An 18149-nucleotide genomic window follows, 5' to 3' on the forward strand; every position below is an offset into this window, starting at 1 on the left:
TCAAAGAAGATTTTTTAAGTTTTTGCTATACACATATAAGGAAAATCAATGACCCCCAGGGCGGGGCCAATTTTGACCCCAGGGCTTTTATTTGAACAAACTTGGTAGACACCTATTAGAACATGTTTGATGCTAAATATCTTAGCTCTAGCTCTTTGAGTTCTTTAAAAGAAGATTTTTAAAGTTTTTACTATATGCATATAGGGAAAATCAATGACCCCCTGGGGCGGGGCCAATTTTGACCCCAGGGCTTTTATTTGAACAAACTTGGTAGACACTCATTAGAACATGTTTCATGCTAAATATCTTAGCTCTAGCTCTTACGGTTTTTTAAAAGAAGATATTTAAAGTTTTTTCTTTCAGTTGCCATGGCAACCAGAGTTCTGCATGGAATTAAATTCTTTGAACAATTTTTAAAGGTGACCACCAAAGGAACATTCCTGTGAAGTTTGGATGAAATTGGCCTAGTGGTTTATGAGGAGATGTCATTTAAAGTAAAAGTTTAGGGACGACGGACGAAAAGCGATCACAAAAGCTCACCCTGTCACTTTGTGACAGGTGAGCTAAAAAACTAATTAAATTCTAGATCATTAAAGCTGCTGATATTACGTTCAAGTTAGTTACAGATCAGGTTAATTACAGAAAAATGTTAAATTCCGTACATGTTTATAGTGTCCTCATTTTCACTTTTGTTATTAAATTTGCTAATAAATTGTCTGCGTGATATGTGATTGATACAGCTAATTTGCGTTTTTATTACCTACCATTTTCAATGAGGAATCTGCTTCACTAATTGACAGGGAAAACCTCTGTTTTCTCACAGTCTGTGCCAGTATTGGTGATGCCTGTGACAGTCTTTTTACAACAGAGTCCTTTATGGCGTAAGTTTTTGTATTGATTGGTTTTTTCTACAATGGAAATTCATAGAAGTAAAATTAATACAAAGATGTAAGATAAGACTGAAAAAAAAAATCTTACAAAATTTAATAACAATTGGTTATTAATATTTATATTAATTCAAGAAATGACATTAAAATTGTGTTCACCTGTCGAATCAACAAAAAACAAAACAAAACAAATCTCTTCAGGCAAAAAATAAAAATGTTTCTGGTTCTCATACCAGTCAGCCAACGCATGAAATTTTTTTCCTTTCAAATTTTTTATAAAAATCTTACCCTGATATATCTTATGACATATAAAATAATATATAAAAATACTAAAATTATCAATTATCTAAAAAAAATTCCCACTTACAGACTCTTTTATTTATTTTCATAGACCAGATACAAAATACTTCAACTTGTTCATTTTTTAAATTGGACAAAACCATTGGCACATTTAATAATATGCACTGACTGAATAGCAAACAGTGTAGACCATGATCAGATGGCATAGATGTGCCAGTCAACCTCTATAACAGACAAATGAGTAAAATCTGTGACAGTATATAGGCTTACGGTTAGATTGAGTTCCTTTTCATCCTCTACTTTGTTGTTAGACTTTTCAACTGCTTTAGTTCCAACTGCATCATCACTGACACTTCTAATGTTTCTTCTACTTATACTGGGATTGACATAGGCAAGTTTTTCTGCACCATTTATATTTGCTTCACCATCATGTTTTTCAGTTATTCTGTCTCTGTCTATTCTAAAACAATTTTCATCACCTCTGCTATAATGCTGTTCAGACCCGCCTTCAACATTTGATTTACAAATTCTGTTTTTATCTGTTGGTACATTCTTATTTCTGATATTAACATCATCTGAGCCTTTGTATTTATCTTGATGTTGTTTACCAAACATCACTTCACCATTTCCAACTGATTCCCTATTCAATCTGTTCACACTAGATGACCTAGATTTTGAACACAAATTTAACCTTGACCTTTCAGTGACTAAGCTATTTGACCTTATCCTTGAACTCTGACCTTTACGTCTGTTTCTGGATTTCAAATATAACACAATATCTCGCAAGGACTCTAACCGAAGCAGCTGTGAAGCTGAGAGTCTATGTTCTGGGGTAGAGACCAACAACTTTGAAATCAAATCTTTTATAATTCCTTGAAATTGGCTGAAATAATAAAAGAAGAGCTTTCAGAAGGGAAACTTTATGCTTAACTATCTTGGTAAAATTACATCATAATTAAAGGGGCTCCACTGCAGGTTTTATGACGTAAATAATTAAGTTGAGATTAATGCTCCATTTAATGAAGTTCTCGACCAGTAACTTGGGTGCAAAATTTCAGATTATATATGCTCACTTCATTTTTCCAGAATAATTATTCTTAATGTGAAAACATGACCCATAGTTAAAAAGGGTTTCAATGTTTTTTAGTAAAAAGAATAACATAAAAATATGATTTTCAATTTATTTCTGAGCATATTTCTTGATTTTCTTATACATATACATGTATTTCTGTTTTAAGTGCCCCAGCAGATATATGTAAAAAAATGAAATTTTATATTTTTGGCTTATGAACCTCAGTGGAGTTCCTTTAAGGAAAACTATTGCTGCCTGTTACTGTAGGTCAGTATTCTTGACTATTCTCAGTGCTCGATAGTTAAACAAGTGTCTTGATAATGTATTAGTGTTCACAACTGGGAAGATTTCATTCAAAAGCTTTGACAGAGTTATGAGTTTTTGAGACCACTTAGTTACGATTTTAAGTACATGTGTGTAATTTTAAGTGTGAACTTAATCTTGCATACAAAACTTTATCAAATAATTTTCTGAGATTACAAGTGACAAAGGGCTATAATTCAGTCAAATTCTGTGTCAAGAGTTCTCAGCCTTGGATGGTGACCTCCAACTATGATCTCAAGAAATGTGTGAAGTTCAAGTGAACAATCTTCAAAGAATGAAGAAAAAATAAAATAGAGTTAAAAAATGTTTTGAATGGTTAACTTCTCAAAGATAAAAGTAAATACCTAAATTATGCAATGATAAAGAAAGAGTAACAGATTTTAAGTTAAAAGATACAAATAACAATATTTATCACATAAACAGCAGCGCAGGGGTGTAATTAAGCCATTTAATAAATTTAAAGCAATATTACACTAGTGTATTAACACTTTTACGTGACGTCATTTGCGTAGCTAATGTTAGCATTACACTATAGCCGCGTCAATGAAAAATGACTCTTTTTAACTGTGAATCATTTTTATTTCGGATATGTGATAAATAGAATATTATATTTGAGTAGATTCAATACTACATTAATTGAACTAGTTGAATAAAACAATATTATCCTCGCATAATATGATTTTATTCAACTCGTTCAATAAATGTAGTATTAAATCCACACTCATTAAATATCCTCAGTATAAATCACGGCTAGGAATAAAGTTACAGACTCGAAGAAATTGGGGCTGCAGACAATATTATAAAAGCAGTATCATATCCACTGAGTAACCTAGTGTTGTACTTTAATAACCTTGGAATTGGGTCATATTGAGCCTTGATGATATTCTTGCAGAGGTCATCAAAATTTGTGGCATGAAATGGTACACGCAGCATGGACATCTGGTACAGGAGACATCCAGCTGCCCACATGTCACTACAACTGTTATATCTAGACACAGCTCAGGAAAAATTATGTTATACTAGTAGATTATATCTGGACTCTGATCAGGAAAAAATTATGTTATACTAGTAAATAGAAATAATAGCTGTCAGCAGGACATCATACTCGACATTTCTCAGTGCTTGACAGTAAAACAATAGCCTGGATAATGAAGAAATTAACAAAAAGTTTTCATTCTAAAAAATACATGACACAGTAATGAATCTTGAAAACTGACCATAGATTTATCTAATTTGACAAAGGGCCAGAAGTCTGTCAAAATCCATGCTCGAAATATGGGCCTTGGATAGTGACCTCATACAATGATCTTAAATTAGTATGAGAAGTGAGGTATTCTATTGCAGATAGACTACTTTTAACAGGTGACAGGTTGAAGCAGACAACAACCTCTGGCCCCATGTTCAATGACGGCCTTGTGTTCACTGAGAAAAATTCAGGATCAAATGATCTAGATTTTATTTTCTTTTCTTTATAAAACTAAAAATGATTGCTAGAATAAAATGGTACATAAACAAAATGTAAAAAATTACTGATTTGCAAAGAAATAAATCTATTTTGGAATAAAACTGATGAGTAACAAAACAAATACAAATCAATCAGATCAAAACAAAGATCAATTTAAGGATCAACATTAATATTTGGATCAACTTTAAAGTGCCATATCTTGTAAATAACAATGAATATATTCTAAAATTTCATAAACATGCTATTTAATGTCAAATTTTAGTTCATGAAAATACTTGAGCTTTTAAATTTGTTCCTGATCCTTTAAGCCAGTGTAAGTAGGATAGCCCCTCTATTCTTTGAAAAATCAAGCTAAAAAACAAAACTTTTGACAATGTCTTTAAAATAAACAGATAAAATGGTGGCCTATATAATGTTTGAGTTGAAGGATGCAAGATTGATTTTTCAATTATTATACATCAAATTTAAAACTTGACAGCAATAACAAGGCCTCAGTTTCTCTCTTATATATAAATGCTCAGTAATTATAGTATGTCACACTATATTCCCATCCTACCTATAGGGAATCATCAAAGCAGAAATCCATTAACATAGCATCTCAGATATGGTATTTTAATGATACGTAATTATTTCATAAAAGCAACGTAATTTTTTCATAAATGCAATGTTTGACATTACAGCACTTAGTCAACTACAAATAGACTTGTCTGAACAGAATTTCAAAATAAAATATCATACACATACAGTATTTCAGTTTTAAGCTTCTTAATTTATCTTCTCTGTCAATATTCTTAGCTTAAATTAATTTTTCTGATTTTTTTTTTAAATTGAAATCATCCATATTCTTCTTTTTGGACAAGTAAGTTGAAAGTTAGTCACCCCAAAAAAGAGATTTAAAGGTAGGAATTTCTTTTACCCAGTACTGAAATATATCTTTATCTATTGTATAATATATTCATTCTTGGGCCGTAGTGGCCTCATAAAAATTAATATTAAATTTGTTTGTCAATAAGTAAAAATTGTGAATGTGACTGAGGCAGCCAACTGCGGTTAAAGTATCTATAAATAGCACGCCATCATGGTAATAAAAGTGATGATGTCACAATAAAGTTAAAAATAATTTAGATATATAAGGTCAATCAGCATGAAGAAAAGGCAACGGCTGTGGTGTTGTGGTTAGCATTCTAGACTGGCAATCTAGAGACCCGTGGTTCGAGTCCCAGCTGTGGCGTTCCGATTTTTTCTATATACAATGTACAACTTGTAAAAAAAAAAAAAAAAAAAAAAAAATCAATATATACATGTATAACTTGTAAAGAAAATAATAAAAGACTAAAGAGGGTACAGGTAGAAAAAGGAGACCTGAAACTACTCCCCATCACTAATAATAAAGTGTGAGAAACATTATTCTTGTGAAAATGAAAAAGTCGTTTAATTCGGTCATAGAAATGTAACGGGACGCTAAATTTAAGGCCGTTGGACGCGTCAGACAGGGAGTCGTTTAATTCAGTGACTTTATATAGTGATTTACGTTGGGCAGTCTAAAATAAGGTCGTATACGACAGGAAATCGTTTAAATCAGTGAGTCGCTATGGCAAGTTTGACTGTACAACTTGTAAAGAAAAAAAATAAATCAATATATACATGTATAACTTATAAAGAAAATAATAAAAGAGTAAAGAGGGTACAGGTAGAGAAGGATACCTGAAACTACTTCCCCATCACTATTTAACAAATAATATTCCATTTTAAGCTTACGCGAAAGCATAAACATTTACCACGATGGAAATAAAAACAGAGTATAAGGATACGGTTTTCTCTCACAGATTTCAGGACTGATGTAGAAAGGTGTTCCTATCCTAGTTGAAGCTAGATCATCACAACTGTTGAGAACCCGAGCTATACCAAAATCACCGAGCTTCACTACACCAATGTCTGTCAGGAAAATATTCTGTGGCTTCAAATCTTAAAAAAGACATTTTCAGGATTTATTATTGTACTTTTTTCTTTTAAGTCTAGAACAATACATTTTTAAATGTAAAATTTTCATTAGAGTATTTATCCTTTGATGTTTTACCTCTAAGAAAATCAATCTTTCTTAGCAACGTGTCTACTACTACTTTTTTGTAAGCATTTCATTTTTGTTATGCGGCTTAAGTTTACTTTTGATATTTGTCCTTTATAAATTTTACTAATACTGCTTGTTCTCTTATAGTTTACCCGTTTTACTTCTAAGGTGTAGTATAGTCTTACCATGGATGTACTCTTGTGGTATAACTTTACAATTTAAAGATGTGCTCTTGCAATATATAGTCTTACCATGGATGTTACGTCTAAATACCATGGATGTTTTCTTAGGGTATAGCCTTACCATGGATGTACTCTTGCCATATAGTCTTACCATGGATGTACTCGTTGTGGAATAGTCTTACCATGGACGCTCTCTATAATCTTATCATGGATGTACTGTTGCATTACAGTCTAACCATAGATGAACTCTTCAATATGAAGTCTTACCATGGATGTATAATTAGACTATAGGCTTACCATGGATGTACTCGTGCGGTACTCTTACCATGTACTCCATGGGCCTGAGCCACTTTTCCACAAAAGTGGAAAAATTAAAAAAAAACCCTGTAATAATGCCCTGTATTATTTACCCCTATGCAGTATATTTTGAATTTAGATTTACTTCAGAAGGATATTAATGCCCTGTAACATCAATTATTTACCTCTATGCAGTATATTTTTGCTATGGATATACTCTAAAGCCAGGATGACTTGTAGAAACCACTCTAGTATCTTGTCACTAGTAAACAATACACCGTTCTGTTTCTCAATCTTCTGCTGCAAATCTCCTACATAAAAAAACATACATATACTTTCTTATATCATGATTAAAAATAAAGTGAAACATATTGATAGTTTTGATATGAAAGGATTGAATACAGAAAAATTTGATAATACAAATCATGTGAATATTTTACGCTTGATTATTCATGATATCAATAGTGAATGCTCTATCTTTCATGTCAATATTTTATGACTTACTATTCATGTGATCTAAGTTTGTGTTCTATTATTCAATATAATATTTCATTAATAGTTTATGCTCTATTATTCATTTTTATAATTCATGCCTTATTATTCTTGTGAATGGATAATGTTCTATTATTCATGTTTATATTTATGCCCTACTATTCATGCTTATATTTCATGAATAGTTATGCTCTATTATTCATTTCAATAATTCTTGCCCTATTATTCTTGTGAATAGTTTATGCTTTATTATTCATGTCAATATTTCATGCCTATTATTCATGTTATGAATAGGTAATGCTCTATTATTGATGCGAAAAGTTCATGCTCAATTTTTCATAGAATATAATTGTTTGCAAAACTAGATACATTGATGATTAATATAAATTTATATTTTTTTTTCATATACGGAATCAATGCCATATGCTTTTAAGGACAATATCTACAGCATTAGGCCAGTCTTATTCATAAAAGAATATTTCCACAAACAGAAAAGAAATAGTTTGTTTCACGTATCTATCATGCTTCAGTATGCACCACTGTTCATTTTTTTTCACACTTGTCAGTATCTTTGAACTTTAACACAGACACTGACTATCACATTACCTCCCGATGCGTACTCCATGACGATATGCAGAGCCCCGTTACTGACGAAAGCTTCCAAATACCGTACGATATTCTCATGACAACATGCACTAAGAACTGCAACCTCCGTCACACAACGATCGAGGGCCTCGCTCGACAAACCTTTGATCTGTATGTAAATACATCAAAATATATACTCATATATTCATAGAACAGAGACGCTATCTCATTAAATATTTACCATTATTGTGTTTAATTAAGTCACGAGGCCTGTTTAATTAAGGCTTAACACAGCAAAATGTGTAAGTTAACAGACAAAATGACTGGCATGAATGGGAAGCGAAGTTAATTTAGATAAAAACTGAAAATGAAATGAAGTGTGTTTATTTGCTTTTATTTTTTTCGTCAAAGTTTATGCAGTGCAGATTTATTATGTATTGATTAATTTAATAATCACGCAATTTTAACACATCAATGAAAAATAAGATATTTTGAGAAGATTCAACCTATCTTTTCAAGGACACCAAAGTTTTTCTACTCTGGTGTGAGTAAAATGTCAAATTACACAATAACAATGAAGGATTTCTCTAGAAATGCTAGTTCCCCTAAGTAAGAAAATAATGCTTATTTTTCAAACAGGTAGAAAAATGTAAATAATATTAAATAGATCAATGTAACACAAAAAGTAACAACAGAAAAAGGTGTTTCAGATATTTGGCCAATTATAAACTTTTGGAAACAATAAAAGCACACCACAGCTTTTCACATCAAATCTGATATACATGTTCGCTATCAAAATATGACATTTCAGAAGCGCAGATAATCCTAAAATTCATTTTTTTCCGCAAAGTTATGCCCCTTTTTACTTCAATCTTTTTTCTTCTCCTATGGTCAATTTTTCAGAATCTGTCAATATTAATCACTTCAAACTTGGTATAATTTTGACATTTTTAAATTGGAGTGCATTTCTTAAAAGGGAAGGTAACTTTTATTTTTTTTTTCTCAGTTATGCTCCTATTTTGACATTGAATCTTTTAGTTAATAACTTTTTTGTTCACGTGTTTTTTCTGAAAAAGTATGAAAGATATTCACTTTAAACTTGGAGTAGTCTTGTTCATATATAAATGAAATTACCTGAATAACTTTTGAAACATACTTCTTCTGTGTCTTGGTGTCTTTTACAACCCAGGCTTTCCCAAATGAACCGGCTCCCAGTTCAAACAGAGGATTATACTTGTCACCCATTCTACAATATATCAAAGTCACACATGCTACAATATATCAAAGTCACCCATGCTACAATATATCAAATAAGAACTTTTTGATGCCTTCTGTTAGTTTTTTGCCTAAAGTTTTGTAAGTCATATTGAATCATAGGTGAACCTTTCAGCTATACTGGACTTGTTGAGTAAGATCTCAGGTGCTCCTCTACACATTATTTCAGATTGGTTTTGTAACATGTTTCAAGCAAATATACAACAAATATATAATAAATTTTCTTTGGGCTACCTGCTGTTTGATTACATACAAATGATTATGAAATTATCAATGTAAATATCATAAACAATCAGATTGAATTAATACTACAAAGTCTAGCCAATACACTTAATTAAATTGTCAAAAGTCACAATCAAGTAAAATATGTTTCAGACAATTATCTGACTCTCAGATGAAACTGCCCAGTAAGAAGAGCTGAAGTTAACATATTAAACTTTATATTGCAAGCAGCTAAACTGCATCACCTGCAGAGAGCTACCACATGTAATATCACACATCTAACTTTATTCATTTTGCAGGTCAATTATCAATTTACGGCCCTACTCTGCTGTGTATTAGTAAGTAAGTAAGTAGGTAAGTAGGTAAGTAGGTAAGGTAAGGTAAGGTAAGGTAAGGTAAGGTAAGGTAAGGTAAGGTAAAGTAAAGTAAAGTAAGTAAGTAAGTAAGTCAGTGAGTGAGTGAGTGAGTGAGTGAGTGAGTGAGTAAGTAAGTAACAACTTAATCTAATGAGGCTAACACATTCAGTTTCCCAATCTTCCATGCGGGCCTCAGTATATACAAAACAACATAAAATATAATCACAATCAACATTTAGACAACATAAATATGTACATTATAAACATCATATCAATACAATAAATAAGTAAACATTTTTTTTCTTCTTACATAGAGAAGTGACATTTTCATAACTTCAGCATGGAAAGTACAAACAAAGTGGATCAATGTTGAAGAATTATTCTAATAACAGTTTTTATTACACTTTTTATATTATACACTAAATTATTGTTTTTGGAAACAATATGTACAAACAATTAGTTAGAAAAATGCCATTGGATATAGGAGGCTTGAAATTTCCTCAGGGTATCAGAATTTCGAACATGTAATTAATTGATTTTCTAAAAAATTCTGTTTTTGGCTTAAGTACGTTGAAGTCATGTTTGTCATTTACTATAATATTAGGAATTTATTTTTCATATAAACAGGAAAGGATGGTTCATTTATAGGTTTATACATGAGGATTGCCTTTGTATTTAATCACTTATTGAAATACCTCATTCCAAACTCTAATTATTGACCCAAAAATGATTTTCTGTTTTTTAGTAACTGTGCCCTTGTCTCCTATGGGGCAATTCCAAGAGAGAGAGAGGTCCTCACATAAGCTGGTTACAGCTAGTACACTAAGTTTGCCTTATTATTTTCTTTAAAAAGTTAAAACTGACTGGATTGGGCTTATCACTAGAACAAAAAAATCATATGTTTGTTTCTTTCTAACTTTTTTGTTTATTAAGCATTATATGTGATACAAATCAAAATAAAATGATTTAGGTTGCCTTTTTTCCCTTAGAATTATTATCCATTTTCCAGGCACAAAATATTTGAAGTTAATGAAATTATGTTGTAATGCAAAATTCTTAAAAGAAATGATCCCAACAACTTCTTTTTGCTCAAGATTATTGCGCCAGTCTATATATATTATATTCGGATTTAATATTTCTGTTTCTGGCATTTACATTGTATACTTCAAATTGACAATTCTTAGACACTTAACATTAGGATTATTATTTTTATACTACGAAGTTTTCTCTGAAAACTGAATGAAATGTATGGTAGGCTGACAAATGTTGGGGCAATGAAATTTAGAACAAAGAAGTTATTTAACCTTATTTGTTTTATACATTGCATATATCTGTAACATTATTTTAAGGACTTCAAAATGAAAAACTGGTAATAATACAAAAGTGACAGCAACCTTATATTTTTCTTTTTGTTTAAGTCATATATTATGCTCAATAAACAAACGAAGATCAAAAGAAATATCTTTATTATTTTTCAAGAAATATGATTATTTTATGTTATTAGCCCAATTGTTAAACACGTCTGTAATTAAGCTGGGATGTACGTATCGTATGTTCCAGAATTAAGCCGTCTTAAAAATAAAACCAATATTGTTTATTAAGAAATAAATGAAATAATAACATCCGTAGCTTTAATGTTCTAATGTTTTGAAAACTTACTGGCCTTTAGTTTTGTTTTTACTCTGCCATCAACACAGCTTCAAATTGATAAATCTTCTAATGAAATGTCAAATTCTAGCGCCAAATCTCACAATTGAAGAGTACCAAGGTATGACAACTTCCGGTTTATTTCACAGTCTGGAAACTCCAGACGCTCAATGAAATGCAACTGAAAAGTTAATGAGCGTCTATGGACCGGGGAATTGAATGGATATTTATAATTTTTTAGTGAAAATTTTGCCGATTTAAACACGATGGCTGATGTATTTTGCTGCATAAGAAGATGCTTTGGAGACACGAATCCAGGTCACATTCGTTTACAAGAAATTCCTTCAGTCCAGTTGGACACAACAAACATGGGTAAGTGTGCTTTTTTTTTATAAAAACACATGACTTATGATGACATGTATGACTATGCATTGACTTGTACGGGGAAGTCAAAGACCGGGCCCGCGAAGCTTTGGCTTGCCCGGCTATAGACTTCACGTGTATATTTAAAAGAAAATGAAATAAAAAACAATTAAAAAATATATAGAATTCTATACCTATCAATGAAATTTTCAGTGTCAGTTCTAGTCGGGCGCCGCCATTTACAATGTAACGCAATGATAATAGGCGGGGTATTCCGATAACGGAACAAATCTCATCTTTTCGGATAAATGATAATCGTCGAGTGTTCCGAGTGAAAACGGAAGCGGTGCATATAATACCGAATGACACTTTTAAAACGGAAAGAATGAAAGGAATTTTTAACAACTTCCCCATTCATAGGCTTTGCCTAATTTCATATTAATGTAATGTAATAATGGCAGTTTTATGAAAGATATACTGTGACATCAGATGTTCATAGTTGGTGGCTCACTGACTTGCTGTATTTTGTATTTGAAGTAGCTGGCAGTATGTACCAATACGGCTAGTCCCTCATTCAGAGACTTCACATTTTCTTTTCTTAACAAGTTTACGTCTAATTATTTTGAACTACTGGCATGCCAGCTGGTCCTGTATTTTTTGTTAAACGCTTGAGTTTTACTTGCATTCTTTTAAAAATTGATATCAAATCACGCAGACATGTGAATGAGACAAAATTGACAATTAGAACAAAAAGTTTTCATTTAACCCTTATCATGCCAACACCGAGATATCCCGGATTTCATGTCCTTACCACAGCAGCCAACATCGAGATATCACGGATTTGTTAGTAATCCAATACACAACGGGGAATACACTAATCAGCAATGTCATACTGATAAGAAATAATTACCAGTGAATGCAGGAGAAAATATCTTAATTGTTTCGGTAATCTTGGGTCAAGTTAAACATAAATTATCTAGAATGGTGCAAATGTTTTCAGTTTTATTCATTTGTAAAAAGTTCAGAGAAATGGCAGAAGGGCAAAATAGACAAATGCATGTGCAAGATGTCTTAGAACAATTGTTTGATGATGAAAATATGTATAATACTAGTTCTAAGTCTAGTGACACTGATAATTACTTTGATCAGTCAGAAAATGAGCAGGAATATATTGGGGATTTATTACATAATTTGCTTAATAATTTCGGTACATTTTTATATTTCTTATGATATTTGTAAGCAATTTATAAACTAAAACTCAATGAAATAAAATAATTTTTATATTATTACGTAAACATTTTAATCTTCTTTCAAAAAATATATAGTTTTAAATATCAAATAATAATAATAAGGTAGAATGAGAGGTTTAAATCACCTAACGCCAATTAACCTTAACCCAGCTGCTGTTCACATAAATTAATTCGGCACTGCAGTAGTTAGCAGTGGTAGTTTACTTGGCATGATAAGGGTTAAAATCACTTTCACCTGTGTGTTGTTAAAACATGAACTTGTAAATGTTTGGGCACAGTGAGCATGCTCAAAAATATTTACATAATTATATTATATATATGAGGATGTAAAAAGGTGTTCAATAATATACCACCTCTTCACAGATAAGTGGGCAATATGTTAAATAAATGATCGAGTAAAATATCATGCATACAAGCACTTAATTGCGTGTTAATGCGTTGGGAAAACGATATTGGGTAATTCAGAATCAGAACCAGAGTTTAGTCCACTCTGTATGAATCCTGAATGATATATTTACCTTCTTCTGGAAAAATGGTTTCTCCAACGATTATATTTGAAAAATAGGACTGATATTACAACATTATAAGAATTATTATTGGTTATATTTTAAGTACAGGAACTTGTAACTTCTCTCCCTGTAAAACAATTGGTCATTTTTGAACCCCATATTAATCACTAAATGTTATTATAATTCATATAATTATGAAGACTATGTCCAAGACTTGTTTGACAAGCCAAATATTGATGTGGTGAGTGAGCGGAGCGTATTAAAACATAGTTTTTATGTAACTAAATAATGATTTTTTATACGGGAATGACTCGCATGCCGGTACTTTATGACAGCATGTAGGACAAGCATAATTATACAGTGTGTATCTATAGCTTAAGCTGCATGTAACTCATGTAACGATGTATTGCTGGATTTTTAGACTAGCAGTACAGACCCGTACATTGACGGCTCGCCACTTCCATTTGTATTCTGGTGGTTTGTTGTTGGGGATCTCTTTGTCTTAGCTTTCTTGTACATTTTGAATTCTGTTAATGTTATTATCTTAGCTTAAACAAATACATAATTCTGTATTTTAGGCTCTGAAGTAGTGATTGTCAAGAATGGACGTAGAATATGTGGTACAGGGGCTGCCTTCTCTAATGCACCTATAAACCAAGATAAAGCCTACTTTGAAGTAAAAGTACAGTCTTCAGGTAAGAACAATATTGTGATTCATTGTGTTTCTTTTTCCTACTGCCATATGATCTGTATCTCTATAAGTATGATAAATGAGTGTTTAAGTTTTTTGTGAATGAAGTACAGTTACGGTGATTTTTATCCAGTAATTTCTGAATGTGGCAAAATGTCATGATGCCAATCAATTAAAGTTAAGATTACTAAAGAAGATTTATATGTTTAGAATGAACAAAGACTAGACTAGTGTAATAAAGAAGTTTTAAGGGGAGTGGTGTCCTAGTGGTTTAGGTGTCTACCTCTCAACCCAGAGATCATGGGTTCGAATCCTCACTCGGGTCACGACCATGTTTCTTCATATGACACCAGTAGTGGTTGGTTCCAGAAAGCTGACTCGAAAGTGATTGATATAAGTTGCAAGAACTTGTTTCGCAATCAAGCTTAAATAAATATGTTTAAACCAATTAAGAAGTGTGGATTTTTAAATATTTTCAATTCTTTGTTTCACTATGTTTCAAAAGTGTACATGTAGTTGGGTTTTTATATCTACATGTAACTGTTATACATGTATTACAAATTTATCATCAAAAAGTTCAAAATAGTAACATTGAACTGGTATTTAAACCCTTATTCACACATGTTTTTGATACTGATAAGAAGTAAAGTTCATATATTTGTTACTTCTTACATTGTTTACATATTTTGTTCTGTTTTTAGGTGTATGGGGAGTGGGTTTAGCAACTAGAAAGTGTAGTGTAAATAAAGTACCCCTTGGTGACACTGAGGAATCCTGGGTATTGAGACATGATGGAAGATTATTTCACAAGAATGAAGAAAAAGAAAAATTACCAAACCTACCACAAGAGGGAGATGTTTTAGTAATATTTTATTTCTCTTTTCCCCTTAAATATAAGATTGAACAAGTATATATATTCAGAATAACCCATATGTAGCAAAAGCATAATATACAATTACAAAAGTCACAACAAAATATTTTTATACCCCTGCACAACAAAGTTGTGAGGGGGGTATACTGGGAGTTTGGCCATCCGGTCGTCCGTCAGTTTTTCCTTGTCCGCCCAATAACTTTAGTTGACCCACAGACTTCATATTTGGCATGGAGGTTAGTCATGATGAGTAGACGACCCCTGTTGATTTTGAGGTCACTGGGTCAAAGGTCAAGGTCACAGGGACCTTGACTGAAAAAAGCTTGTCCGCCCAATAACTTAAGATTCCTTTGACCCACAGTCTTCAAATATGGCATGGAGATTAGTCATGATGAGTAGATGACCCCTATTGATTTTGAGGTCACTGGGTCAAAGGTCAAGGTCACAGGGGCCGTGACTAAAAAAGCCTGAACACCATATAACTTAAGATTCCTTTGACCCACAGCCTTCATATTTTCTATGGAGGTTAGTCATGATGAGTAGATGACCTGTATTGATTTTGAGGTAACTGGGTCAAAGGTCAAGCAAGGTCAGACAGGCCTTGACTAAAAAAGCCTGTCCACTCAATAGCTTAATATTTCTTTGACCCACTGTCTTCATAAATGGCATAATGGTTAGTCATGATTATTAGATTACCCCTATTGATTTTGAGGTCAAAGGTCAAGGTCACTCAGGTCTTCACTAAAAAAAGCTTGTCTGCCCATTAACTTAAGAATCTTTTAACCCAGTCTTCATATTTGGTATTGAGGTTGTTTATGATTATTCTATGACCCCCTATTGAGTTTGGGGTCACTGGGTCAAAGGTGACAGGGAACTTGCCCTAAAAAAGCTTGTTGGCTCAATTGCTTAAGAATGCTTTGGTCACCAGTCTTCATATTTGGTATTGAGGTTGTTTATGACTAGTAGATGACCCCTAATGATTTTTAGGTGACTGTCAAAGGTCAAGGTCACAGGGGCTTTTAACTACAATAAGTTTTTCTGCTCAAATGCTTAAGGTCCTTAGTGTATTGATTTTGACATTTTGACATTTGAAGCATGTAAAACTTAGCAATACACTGGCTTACTAACCTCAGCTTTGGCAGGGCTATTAATGGCCACTGTTGATTCTGACAAAGTGGTATGCGGGGGTATTCACGCCAAGACAGTGGCAGTTCTAGTTCTTCTACATGTACAAACATACATGTCTTTTTACTGTATATTGTTATTAGTTACATTTCATTACTATTTTAAATTTAATTTAATTCATGACAGATGATACCCATATAATAATACTCATATAACTGAGGAGAAGCTTGTTTTTAGCTCAACTATTTAAAGAATAGGGAAAGCTATTGTACTCACCCAGGTAATTTGGTGTCAGTGTTGCCACTGCCTTGACACTTTTGTTAAGTTTTGCGTGCAAGTTAGTTTCTCCAATATTTTGGAAAGGAATAGGCTGAAACTTCACACACTTATTTTAGAGCATAATATGAGGTCACTATATGACCATAACTCTTACATGGATTTAGACAGATTTATTATCCAAGATCCTATTTTACTGTCAAGCACTGATAATAGTTGAGCATGCTGTCCTACATACATCTCTTGTTATCAAAGTTGTAAAATCACCATCAAAAGTTCTCCTCGAGTACTTAATATGTCATATTTTTTACGGACAATCATGTTTGTGATTTTGTTTGTTTTCATGAATACCATATCTTATAAGTTTTCAACTTTTGTATTTTTTTATGTGTTTATTTCAGGGGTTGACATATGATCATGTAGAATTGAACTTCCGGCTCAATGATAAGCCTGTAAATATACCTATGTTAGGTATTAAAGGAACTGTATACCCTGTGTTCTATGGTAAGTTATGACATCGTCATCATGTTTGCAATTATTTCGCCATTTACATGTACATGTACATTAAGACCTTTTCTGGTACTTTTTGGATCATTATTAGTAATAATTTCTTTTGACAGGTTATATGACCAATATAAATCTAAGTTGTGGTTTATATTATCTGATCCACTAGGTAAGGATTATATAGCATACACTCACTTATAAATGGCCATAATATAAATATTATGATTGGCCATGGAAAATAACATTACACATGTGCATGTTAAATATTTAATGCTGCCTCAGTCTGTGCAAGGGTTGCTTGGAAAATTTTGCATTTTTCATTATCTCTAAAGGCACGACATTGTGCTCATTTTTTCGTTGTCAATTTGAGTTGAATTAGTAATATAATATTATTTCAAAAGATTGGTTACTATAATGGTGATTGATCAATTATTGATCATGAAAAACGTGTAAAAAAATAAATTTATACATTTTTTGCTACAATGTGTTCATTGGAGGATCATATGATATGCAACAAGCTGACATCTGGAAAGTTAATGGTTCTTATCTGGTGCTTGGCCTTGCGTTTTGAATAATGGGCGAAGGTTCATCAGACATTTTACCCCTGCTGGTAAAACTCGAACATTGCCCTATTACTTTTAAGAAAGAGCTATTGTGACTTTAACCCAGGCTTAAAAAAGACTAAATAGATGTAAACAAAACAGGAAAAGTCATAATTTTTATTATGTTTGTTCTTTTTACAGTTGATGAAGGAGCCACACTTGATGTACAGTTTACAAATTTCTACCATGATCCACCAGATGGTTATGATAGTATTATGATCGAGCAGTCTCTGTTGTAGCATATAGTCTATGAATTTTAGTACTTGTATACCAATAAATTATCATATATGTAAATTATCGTATATGTAAATCAATGCTTTATGTAAATTTTATATATATGGAAAATATGTTTTTCTGGAATTTATGATATATGTATATGTTATGTATACATGAAATTTTTAATATATATGAATTATCATATACATGGAGGTATATTATCATATAAGAATTATCATAAAGGTAATTTATCAGATGCATGTATAAATTAACATATAGGTAAATCAGTATACATGTATATGTTAATTTTCTAAAATGTGAATTATCATCATGCCAGTTGTCATATATGTTAATGATCACAAAAATGAATAAGCATGTACATGTATGTGAATTTATCATAATTTATGTCATATATGTGAAATTATAATACATGGAAATTTCATTATATATAACTTATCATATATATAAATTTATCATAATGTAAGTTATCATACATGTTAATTATTATATATACATATATATAAATTATCATAAAAGCAAGTTATCATCTGAGAGCCATACAGCCGTAAT

The 18149-nt window shown here is 31.8% G+C and overlaps 2 protein-coding genes across 2 annotated transcripts; one reads left to right on the top strand and one right to left on the bottom strand.

Annotated features, from left to right (window-relative positions):
• Positions 1-740: 740 nt before the first annotated feature.
• Positions 741-11307, bottom strand: LOC132741030 (serine/threonine-protein kinase Nek1-like). Its single transcript, XM_060729109.1, has 8 exons — positions 11185-11307; positions 8807-8918; positions 7694-7841; positions 6781-6906; positions 5860-6013; positions 3434-3571; positions 1458-2070; positions 741-908 (listed from the first exon to the last, which is right to left on the bottom strand). The coding sequence occupies exons 2-8, from the start codon at positions 8915-8917 to the stop codon at positions 741-743; spliced, it is 1458 nt and encodes a 485-aa protein (XP_060585092.1). The 5' UTR covers position 8918; positions 11185-11307.
• Positions 11308-11322: 15 nt separating this feature from the next.
• Positions 11323-17947, top strand: LOC132741024 (SPRY domain-containing protein 7-like). The gene is made up of 5 exons (XM_060729102.1): positions 11323-11544; positions 13873-13989; positions 14687-14847; positions 16659-16761; positions 17505-17947. The coding sequence occupies exons 1-5, from the start codon at positions 11439-11441 to the stop codon at positions 17600-17602; spliced, it is 585 nt and encodes a 194-aa protein (XP_060585085.1). The 5' UTR covers positions 11323-11438; the 3' UTR covers positions 17603-17947.
• The last annotated feature ends 202 nt before the right edge of the window (positions 17948-18149 follow it).

Source organism: Ruditapes philippinarum, unplaced genomic scaffold, assembly GCF_026571515.1.
Source record: "Ruditapes philippinarum isolate M1 unplaced genomic scaffold, ASM2657151v2 ctg204_1_1_1_1, whole genome shotgun sequence".
Lineage (NCBI taxonomy): Eukaryota > Metazoa > Mollusca > Bivalvia > Venerida > Veneridae > Ruditapes > Ruditapes philippinarum.

Coding starts and splice junctions, on each gene's coding strand:
- LOC132741024 (XM_060729102.1), top strand. CDS start 11,439: ATGGCTGATGTATTTTGCTGCATAAGAAGATGCTTTGGAGACACGAAT. Junction 14,848..16,658: donor CACAAGAGGGAGATGTTTTA/GTAATATTTTAT, acceptor TGTTTATTTCAG/GGGTTGACATATGATCATGT. Junction 16,762..17,504: donor TGTATACCCTGTGTTCTATG/GTAAGTTATGAC, acceptor TTCTTTTTACAG/TTGATGAAGGAGCCACACTT.
- LOC132741030 (XM_060729109.1), bottom strand. CDS start 8,917: ATGGGTGACAAGTATAATCCTCTGTTTGAACTGGGAGCCGGTTCATTT. Junction 6,014..6,780: donor CAAAAATATACTGCATAGAG/GTAAATAATTGA, acceptor GTCTTTTTTAAG/ATTTGAAGCCACAGAATATT. Junction 3,572..5,859: donor GAAATCTGTGAGAGAAAACC/GTATCCTTATAC, acceptor AGCTGTGTCTAG/ATATAACAGTTGTAGTGACA.